At 66.5% G+C, this 9,611-nt stretch overlaps 1 protein-coding gene across 1 annotated transcript in view; it reads left to right on the plus strand.

Annotated features, from left to right (window-relative positions):
* CELSR1 (cadherin EGF LAG seven-pass G-type receptor 1) overlaps positions 1 to 7,978 on the plus strand; it is a 133,511-nt gene extending 125,533 nt beyond the window's left edge. Inside the window, exons 26-35 of the mRNA XM_026019805.2 lie at positions 679 to 791; positions 1,140 to 1,219; positions 1,857 to 1,983; positions 2,546 to 2,671; positions 3,059 to 3,153; positions 3,423 to 3,526; positions 3,780 to 3,929; positions 4,331 to 4,564; positions 5,183 to 5,444; positions 6,182 to 7,978. Coding sequence (XP_025875590.2) covers positions 679 to 791; positions 1,140 to 1,219; positions 1,857 to 1,983; positions 2,546 to 2,671; positions 3,059 to 3,153; positions 3,423 to 3,526; positions 3,780 to 3,929; positions 4,331 to 4,564; positions 5,183 to 5,444; positions 6,182 to 6,206 — 1,316 coding nt within the window. The 3' untranslated portion in view covers positions 6,207 to 7,978. The remainder of the gene's footprint in view (positions 1 to 678; positions 792 to 1,139; positions 1,220 to 1,856; positions 1,984 to 2,545; positions 2,672 to 3,058; positions 3,154 to 3,422; positions 3,527 to 3,779; positions 3,930 to 4,330; positions 4,565 to 5,182; positions 5,445 to 6,181) is intronic.
* The last annotated feature ends 1,633 nt before the right edge of the window (positions 7,979 to 9,611 follow it).

Raw genomic sequence — 9,611 nt, forward strand, 5'->3', positions numbered from 1 at the left:
ATGATGGGGCCCAATGGGAGCCCACGACAGGGGGACCCGCACGCCCGGGCCCAGGCGGACATGCTCTCCGGCCTCCTCTGTCCCTGGTACCCGGCGTGACTGGCCCAGCAGAGGCAGCCCGCCCTGGCACTTGTGTCTGTTCACACGAGTGTGATCATTCAGTGCCCGCTGGGGAGATGCATCCCCTGAGAGCCGGGGGTGGGTTCTGTCTGTGGCACTTGACGCCAACCCTCGGAGTCTGCCCACCATGTGGATTGATCGGGGGGGGGGGGGGGGGCGTGTGCACGATCATGTGGTGTTTGCGTGTGTTCTGTGCGTGTGGTTGTGGTCTGTGTAGTGAGTGTGTGTACCTGCTGTGTAGTGTGTGGTCTGTGTATCCTGTATGTGGCATGTGTGGGGGTGGAGGGGGTTGGTGTGTGCTCTGTGTGTAGTGTGCACGGGTGTATGTGGTGTACGTCCTGTATATAGCGAGTGTGCTTTGTATGTGGAGTATGTGGTGTGTGCGTGGTTTGTAGCATGTGAGGGTGGGGGTTGCTGTGTGGTCCAGACGTGCTGTGCGTGGTCCGTACGCAGTGTGTCCGGTCCCCGTGGTCCGCGTGTGGAGTGTGCGTGGGGCTGGGAAGGCCCTCCCGTGGCCTCTCCCGGGGCGAGGCCCTCACCCCCCACCCTGTCGTCCAGGATTGGCAGTGGGCCTGGACCCCCAGGGCTACGGAAACCCGGACTTCTGCTGGCTGTCCCTTCGGGACACCCTGATCTGGAGCTTCGTCGGGCCCGTTGGAACGGTTATCATTGTGAGTCTGGGAGCAGTGCCCACGATTCCGGGGATGTGGGAAGCCGGGTGCGTGGGCTGGACGGGGCCTGGGAGCCGGCGGGGTCCCTGGCTCCCCAGAACTCCCGATCTGTGGTGCTGAGGCCTCACCCCGAGACCTGCACGTCTGGCTCCAGGTCTGCACCTCGGCCCTGCGAGGCGTCTGCGTCCTGGGGAGCCGCCTGGCGGGCAGGCGGGGCGTGCGGGGCCCTCTCCTTCCAGCCACACCGCCAGTCGCAGACAAAGACCCTCGGAAGCGTTTGGCCTTCAAAGGTCTGCTGTGGCGGTACTGAGGAGCTGCCCCGACGTGGCTTTTAAAACTGTTTTTCAGGTCAACACAGTCATTTTCGTCCTGTCTGCGAAGGTCTCCTGCCAAAGAAAGCACCACTATTATGAAAGGAAGGGAGTCGTGTAAGTTGGTGCCCACGCTGACCGGCGGTGGTGGGAGCCCAGTGTGGGTTTGCACGCCCAGCAGAGCCACCTGCAAGTGCCCGTCTCCTCGCAGCCAGGCCCTTGGCCGCCCCCCAGCTCGGCCCCTGGGGTGATGACACCCGTGGACAGGTCGGCAGGCCGCAGTGGGGAGAAGCCAGGAGTGCCAGGGCACGGTGCGCGGGGGAAGGAGGGGGCCGGCCACGCAGGGCCTCGGGGCATCTCGGCTGTGGGACCCGCAGGGGGGGCTCTGGCCCCCAGAGACGTTAGGGGGTAGGGTCTGCAGCATTCGGGGTAGATTTGCCAAAGGGAGCAGGCTTGGTTGAGCTCTGTCCTCCTCACCTGCCGGGTGTTAACAGATGGGGACAGAACAGGCCGGGGTGGTGACAGCCAGGCGTGGGGAGGAGCCGGGGTCCCCGGAAGCCATGCTGTGGAGTCAGGCAGGGCCTGCAGGGTGGGGGTCGGGGGTGCTGGAACTTTCCCGGTTGCTGGTGATGCCACAGGCCTGGAGAATCTTCTAGGTGCTTCGGAAAGGTTTGGGGAAGGAAGGGAGGGGTGGATACGTGGACGGGCAGGTGTGGGGGGGGCGGGCACCCAGAGTCTCTGGCACCCCTGGCAGCTCCCTGCTGCGGACCGCCTTCCTCCTGCTGCTGCTCGTCGCCGCCACCTGGCTGCTGGGGCTGCTGGCCGTGAACAGCGACGCGCTGGCCTTCCACTACCTCTTTGCCGTCTGCAGCTGCTTACAGGTGGGCAGCTGGCCCCGTGACCTGGCAGCCACTGTTTGGGCCAGCCTCGGGAGGTCACGGTCATCGTGCCACCTGCTGTCTGAAAGGTCCCGGGAGGGTCCCCGGGGGGCCCCAGTGTGATGCCCCACAGCTCATGGTCCTACCCCCAGTGAGCACGGCTCCGCCTGGGGCCTTCCCAGGCACCCCCAGGACCCCAACCCTGGCTCAGCCAATGCAGGGGCTCCTCCTCCCTCCGCAGGTCAGAGGGCATCCCTGTTGTGTCCGCAGGGAGGGTGCTGGCCATTTGCCATTCACACCACCAGCTTCCCAGCGTGTGATAGAACGTTGGGGACCAGGTGGCCTGAGGGCTGTGGCCTGGGATGGGGCCCCGCTGGCCCCCGGCACGCTGGCTGCCCTGCCCGTGCCCTCCCCTGAGCCAGCAGAAGCCTCGGGGGGGGGGGCCTAGCATGGGCCCCAGTGGCGGGGCTGGCTCTGGGCACTGAGCCGTGGGGCATCCACAGCCACGGGACCCTGGCTGCTGCCTGGGCCCGGTCCCTGCACTGAGTAGCGCCCCTACCCCCAGGGTCTCTTCGTCCTCCTGTTCCACTGCGTGCTCAACAGGGAGGTCCGCAAGCACCTGAAGGGGGCACTTGCCGGGAAGAAGCTGCACCCGGACGACTCGGCCACTACGAGGGCCACCCTGCTGACCGTAGGCGCTGCCCAGGGACCCCATGTTGGGGGGGGTGTGAGTTTCTAGGCCAAGCATTAGAGCAGCTGCATGGCCTCCGTGTCCCCCACAAAGGGGCATCGAGCCAGATGCCATTCCCGACGTCCTGGGAAGAGAGCAGAGTTCAGGACTCAGGGTCTGCCATCGTCACGGCCCCATCTCCCACAGTCTCTGGGGACAGGGCAGCCGCAGGCTAGGACCCCACACCCGCCACCGCAGCCATGAAGGAAGCTGCAGGGGGGCTGGGGAGGTGCTCTCCACTAGGGGTGCCATCGGGGTGCTGGGCCCGGGGCTTGCAGTGGGGACAGAGCCGTCCTCTGCACCAGGTGGCCTCTGCTCTGCCTGTAACCGTGCCCCCCCCCCCCCCAGCGCTCCCTCAACTGCAATCACAGCTACAGCGAGGAGCCCAACATGTTCCGCACGGCCCTGGGCGAATCTACCGCCTCGCTGGACAGCACCATCAGGTCAGGCCCCAGCGGGCGCCCTAGGGTGTCCCCGGGTGGGGGAGGCCCAGCCCTCAGGGCGAATGCTGGCTGCCCGGCCAGCTGGGAAGGCCCCGCTCTTCTAGGTGGCATGTGGTTCCCCATGCATTCCCAGGGTCTTTCTCGGCAGCGAACCTTCCAGAGCTTCATGGGGCCATCTTGGCACCTGCAAAAGGTGCCCGGGGAGGCTGGGTGACCATGTCACACCACCCCGAGTGATGGTGCTGAGCCCACCCTCCTTCCCTCTGCAGGGACGAAGGGGCCCAGAAGCTCAGCGTGTCCTCCGGGCCAGCACGGGGGGGCCATGGGGAGCCGGATTCGTCCTTTGTCCCCAGGAGTACCAAGAGGCATCACGGTACGTGTCCCCTGGAAGGCGGTCCCCCAGCAACCTGGGCGTCTCCCTCCTGGGGGCTACGCTGCCAGCTTCTTGTTGGCTCCTATCTGGCCTGGTCAGTGGCTCCCGGTCACTGGACGTTCAGCCTCGGGGGAGTCTGCAGCCGCATCCCATTCAGGGGGTCAGCGGGGAAGCGACAGCTCCCCGGGGCCCGGGCCCAGCCCGCCACCCTCCGCCCTTGGCCAGAGCCCGTGTCCTCCTGTCCACCCTGCAGGCCACGACTCCGACTCAGATAGCGAGCTGTCCCTGGATGAGCAGAGCAGCTCGTACGCCTCCTCCCACTCGTCAGACAGCGAGGACGATGGGGTGGAGGCTGAGGACAAATGGGACTCGGCTCAGGGCCCCGTCCACAGCACCCCCAAAGGTGAGCAGGTGGGAGGTGCTGGCAGGGGGATGGCCCTGTGCACAACATCTACAAGCAGAGGCGGGAGCGCCTTGGGGCCTCTCTGGGGACCCTCACTGCAAGGGCCCCCTCACAAAGCTGGGCCCGACTGCTGCTGGGGGAGCCAGCGTCGAGGCTCCGGGGTGTCGGGGTGCAATGGGGGGGATCGTCACCAGGGCCCCCACTGCCAGGAGCCACTCTCTCTGAGCGGGTTCCCCACCTGGAGGGTGGCACCCTGTCAGGCCTGCAGCTCTGGGAGCGGGGGGGTCAGGGCCACGCAGGGGCGGCTCCCCGCAGAGGGAACCAGGGTACCTCTTCGGGGGTGCGGCTCCAAGCTGCGCACAGAGCCTCCCTGCTTGTTGATGGCTGCCCTTGTGCCTCAGTGGATGCCACAGCCAACCACGTCCCGGCCGGCTGGCCCGACGAGAGCCTGGCGGGGAGTGACAGCGAGGAGCCTGGAGACCAGCCGCGCCTGAAGGTGGAGACGAAGGTCAGCGTGGAGCTACACCTGGATGAGCAGGGCAATCACTGCGGCGAGCGCCCCCCGGACCAGGGGAGCGGCGGCCCGCCCAGGCCTCCGGGGGTGCTCCCCAGCCAGCCGCCTGAGCAGAGGAAAGGTGCTGTGGGAGTGGTGGGGGCCGCGTGTCCCAGGAAGCCTCTGGGGGGGGGCGGCACAGTGGGGTCGAGGTGGGATACATGTGGGGGCAGGACAGGGTGAGGTGTGTTAGGGGGGCAGGATCGAGGCAGGATGCATGTGGGAGCAGGATGAGGTGCCTGCGGGTTAGGGGTGGGGTCGAGGTGGGGTGCAGGTGGGGTGGGGGTGGGGTCGAGGCAGGATGCATGTGGGGGCAAGACTAGGTGCTGGGCAGGTTAGGGGGTGGGGTCAAGGCGGGATGCAGGTGGGGTGGGGGTGGGGTTGAGGTGGGGTGCAGGTGGGGGCAGGATGGGGTGCCAGTGGGTTACGGGTGGGGTCAAGGCCGCATGCAGGTGGAGTGAGTGGGGTTCAGTCGGAGCAGGTGCAGGTGGGTCAGGATCCCGATCCGTCTGGGTCCTGGGGACGTGTTTGGGGTGGGGCCCCACACAGGGGTGACCATTGGTCCTGCCCCTTGGTGCTGAGACCCAAGGAGGGAAGAGCGGGGGCTGAGGGGTGCCCCGGTGGGCCCCAGGGGTCTGCCTCCCCGAGTGCCCGCCTCGGGCAGCGTCAGCCTGAACATGGCTCTTGTCCCCACTTGCAGGCATCTTGAAAAACAAAGCCACCTACCCGCCGCCACTGACCGAGAAGACGCTCAAGTCCCGGCTCCGGGAGAAGCTGGCTGAGTGCGAGCAGAGCCCCGCATCGTCACGCTCATCCTCCCTGGGCTCGAGCGATGGGGCCCGCGCCCCCGATGGCACCATCACCGTCAAGAGCCCGCGCCGGGAGCCGGGCCGCGAGCACCTCAACGGGGTGGCCATGAACGTGCGGGCAGGCAGTGCCCAGGCCGCCGGCTCCGACTCCGAGTGAGTAGCCTCGGCCTCGGCTGCAGGGCAGCAGGAGCGGCCCCCAGCCAGCTCCTCCGGGGTCCCGTCCTGGGACAGGCGTCCAGCCCAGGAGCGGTGGTCAGGGGCGGGGGGCCGCGCTGGGGGCCGCGGGGGGCTTCAGGAGGAGGCGGCCAGACAGCCCGCAGACCTCCGACGGGGGGTGTGAGGGCTACACTGGCCGAAGCCCGAAGTCCTGCCCAGCCCTGAAGCCCTAGGACTTAAGACCGTGTGGACTAAGCACTTTGTAAGGACCTCGGTCCAGGTGGCGACTGCCCCATGTCATGGTCGAGGGCATCAAGGCTCTGGGCCCTCTCGCCCAGGACCAGGGTGCGGTCTTGGCTCCGGGCAGTCTGTGGGCCTCTGCCCGCAGCTCCTCTGTCCTATGGACTAGTCAGGGGGGAGCAGAGGGTCGGAGCCAGGTCTTCCAGAAGGTTCTTAAAGCTGAGTGGGGTCGCTAACCCTGATGCCCAGTGCTCGGCAGGGCTGGCTGTGCGGGTGCCTGGGTGGGCCCAGCCCTGGGTGTCCTGGTGGCCAGGGCTGCCCCGTCCTGGGGTGGCATAGCTGTGCCCACACGTGAGCTGCCCCCCTCTGAGCCCCCTGAGTGTGGGGGGGTCTGCGTTGCGTGACCGCCAACCCGGCCCAGCTGCTGGCTTCACGCGTCACAGGGGGTGTCCTTGCTGACCTCTGCCTGCCTGACGGCTTCTTCCCACGCACAGAGGCAGTAATGAGACTTCAATCTGAACCATCAGGAAACCGTGAGACAAGCCCATCGCCGCCAGGCAGGCCTCTGTGCTGCATCGATGCACCCCTGGACCTTGGAGCCCAAGGGGCCGGTGGTGGGGGTTCCTGTGGTGGCAGCCCCGTGACTGGTGTGACTCACGGTCCAGACACAAAGCCCTGGGCTGCCCCCGGGGGCTCGGGGCGCAGCTGACCCGCGACAAGTGCCAAAGGCCATAGGCACGAGGAAGCGTGGACTCCCGGGCCGGCTCAGCGCGATCCCGACCGCAGACAGAGCCAAGACTGCGCGCTGGCTGGGCCCGAAACCACCAGGCCCAGCTTGCTGGGGTTCGGGGGTGCCAGGCAGAGGCTGCAGAGGTCCCGCGGCCATGCGGGCGCCTCCCGGTAGCACAGGCCCCGGTCGGTGGCCCGCGTGGCCCTTTGCGGAGACATCTCTTGTCTTAAAGCAAATCCCTTTTCTTGTTGAAAAGGTGTAGCTGCTTCTCGGTGTCCTCGTGTGGGATGCGGGGAGGGGAAGCCGGGTAGGTTTGCGTTCGTGCTGTCGATACCACGAGATCATGGGGTGGGCTCGTGCTTTTTTTTATACGAGGACGATTGCACCGTTGTACTTGAATGTGGCGTGCACTGAGGCAACTGGGGTCCCAGCAGATCAGTGGGGCATGCGCGGGGGCGAGGTCGTCCCGGAAGAGAGGCTCCCGCCGCGCTGCCGCCTGAGTTCGCAGCCCGGTTTCTGAGACGCACGCCCTGAGCGCCAGGCCGCCTCCACCTGCTGGATCCGAGACAGGCAGCCTGGGGCTGGACCGGAGGAGTGAGGCCGGTGGGGGCTGCAGGTGTCCCCCCCCCCCCCCCCCCCCCCGTTCCTGCTCTCCGCCGCGGTACCGCCTGGCCCCCTTCCCAGTCCGCACGGTCCCGCAGGTGGGGACATGTTATGTGCCCCAGCTCCTGTTCCCGGTGGGATTCGGCCGCGCTCACGGGCCCCGATTCAGGAGGTGTGAGTCTTTGGCGTGTCACATCCCTTCCTGCCAATTTTCCAGCCCTTTCAGACTCGGGTGGGGGCTGGGGGGCCTCACCCCCGGGCCCGGCCAATTACTTCATTTTGCTTCAAATGGCCAATTGTGCAAAGCGACAAAGGCCCCGCCACGCTTCCCAGTGGTTCCCAGGCGGGCTTTGGAAGCTCCAGCGAGTGGCGGCTGCGCCCGTCCCACTGCAGCCGGCTGGCACAGTGGCCGGGGCTGCGGGACAGGGCCCAGGATGCGGCGCGGCTCCTGCCAGCGTCGCCTTTGTTACTCAGATCAGAGCCCAAGTAAATCTTTAGCGCAGCTGCTTCCAAACACGGGAAACCACAGAACAGGATGGAGGTGGAGTAAGATGCGGAGATTTCCCCCCGGGGCTCGGAGGCCGCGCGAGCGCGGGTGAAGCGACCCCCGGGGTCCACACGCTGGAATGAATGTGCCTTAGCCACGAGCGGCTCCTGACGGCAGGGGAGCCTCTTCCAGCACCTGTACCCTGAGCAGACCTTTCCTAAGGGGTCCCGGCGCCCCCCGCGGCTCGGTCCTGCCCCTTGGGGTGCGGCTCTCAATCTGATCAGAATTGTTACCAAAAAACATGTCAGTTTTATTGAGACAGGAAAAAGTGTAAACATATTTTTGTGACTTAAGACTTTATGAAAGATGAGACACTGGAGATTTTTTTAACAAATGTCTATTTATTAATGTTCGGAACACTGGAATTACAACACGAGAGAAGAGTCTGCAATAAATTAAGATTTCTCAATCGGCTTCTGCTGTGCTGCTTCCCTCTCCGCGCCTGCCTCCCGGAGCCAGCGGCGCAGGGGCTGTAGACAGCAGGCGGAGGACAGGCCCAGGGAAGGAGCTGTACTGGAACTTTCTATCCGTTCTCCTGACGCAGTCACGGTCGGGATGGGCAGGCCCTGTCTGGGGTTTCCCAAGATCTGGCTCTCGCTCTCACGGCAGGCCCTTCCCTCACAATCAGGGGACGTCGGGGAGGGGTGCGGCCTGGCAGCTGGGTGCCCCTCTGGGAAATGGCAGGGGGACATGTGTCCCACTCCTCAGCCCCAGCCCCTCGGACCTCCCTGGGGTGTCCCGAAGGCCACCTGGGGGTACAGCCTGGACAGGGCCATGGAGAGACCAGACGGCTGCTGCTGAGTCTGGTGCAGTGTACGAGTCTGAAGTCTGAAGCAGTGCTGAGTCTGAAGCAGTGACCTTCCAGGCCAGTGGCCCCGGGGGCATGTGGAGGGAGGGTGGTGAGGGGTTCGTGCCCTGCCCCCCAGCTCTCCCCAGGGGCCGTGGGTGGCACTGGGCTGGCTGCCCTTCCTCCCTGCGGTTCCAGCTGGTTCTCAAGGTCGGCCCTGTGCGGAGTGGGCTGGGCACTGTGGGGCCTCCCCAGCAGGGCTCATGGCTGACACCCGGCTCCCTCCCGGGCAAGGGGCCCAGCCACCAGTCAGGGAGTGGGCACCGAGGCTGAGGCCGGGGAGGCTCTCTATGCCCCGGGGGGACGGGGGGGGGGTGGCTCGGGCTCTGCCTCCGCTGGCAGCTGGCCCCCCAGCCAGAGTGCCCCCAGGGCCGCCTCCTGTGTCTAGATCACGGCCCGGGGGCCCCAGATGTGACTTGGGATGTGCTGGCCCCTCCCCACCCCTTCTAGCCCCGGAAGCCTCCTGCTGGGGGGGGGGGGGGACCCGGGGCACTGGCCTGGGGAGCAGGCCACAGGGAGGGGCTGCGGCTCCAGGGCTGGCACCGCTCCCTTGTTAGAATGGCGTAGATGGCAGATGCTTTGCTCTGGGCGCGGCCCCCACACCTGATCATCACTGGGAGAGCCTGTCTACCCCCGCCCAGGCCCCACTAAGCCAGCGGCGAGGCCCACCAGCACAGCCTGGCCCAGGCCGCAGGGCTGTGGTACCGGGTCGAGGCCGGCCTCCCTCCCTGGCTGCTCCAAAGCGCACCACGTCCTGACAGCAGGACCCCCTCGGACAGAGGCCTTGATCAGCCAGCCCTCCTGCCCCCCAGTCTGACTTCCCACACCTAGCCCTTGTCCCTGCGGCCGTATCCAACCCCACAGCCCACCTGGTCTCCCCTTCCCTCCCACCCGCCTGTCCCCAAGAGGGATTTTCTGCCCAAAACCTTCAAGCCTCCCTCCTGGTCACAGGGAAGCCCTCCCTCTACTGTAGCGCTCTGGGGCCTGTGACCTGCCTTTGGGGGGGGGGGGGGCTTAGGTCACTGGCACCCAGACCCAGGGCCAGCCCTGTCACCACCGGAGGCCCTGAAGGTGGGGCCCATGAGACAAACTTCCCAGGTGCTCCTCTAGCAACCCTGTTGCTAACTCTGGTCTAGAACATTCTACCCCCAGGTGACAGAGAACCACACTTCCAGCCCCCAGAGGCCCTGAAGCACT

The sequence above is a fragment of the Vulpes vulpes genome, chromosome 16 (assembly GCF_048418805.1).
Source record: "Vulpes vulpes isolate BD-2025 chromosome 16, VulVul3, whole genome shotgun sequence".
In the NCBI taxonomy this organism is placed as follows: Eukaryota; Metazoa; Chordata; class Mammalia; order Carnivora; family Canidae; genus Vulpes; species Vulpes vulpes.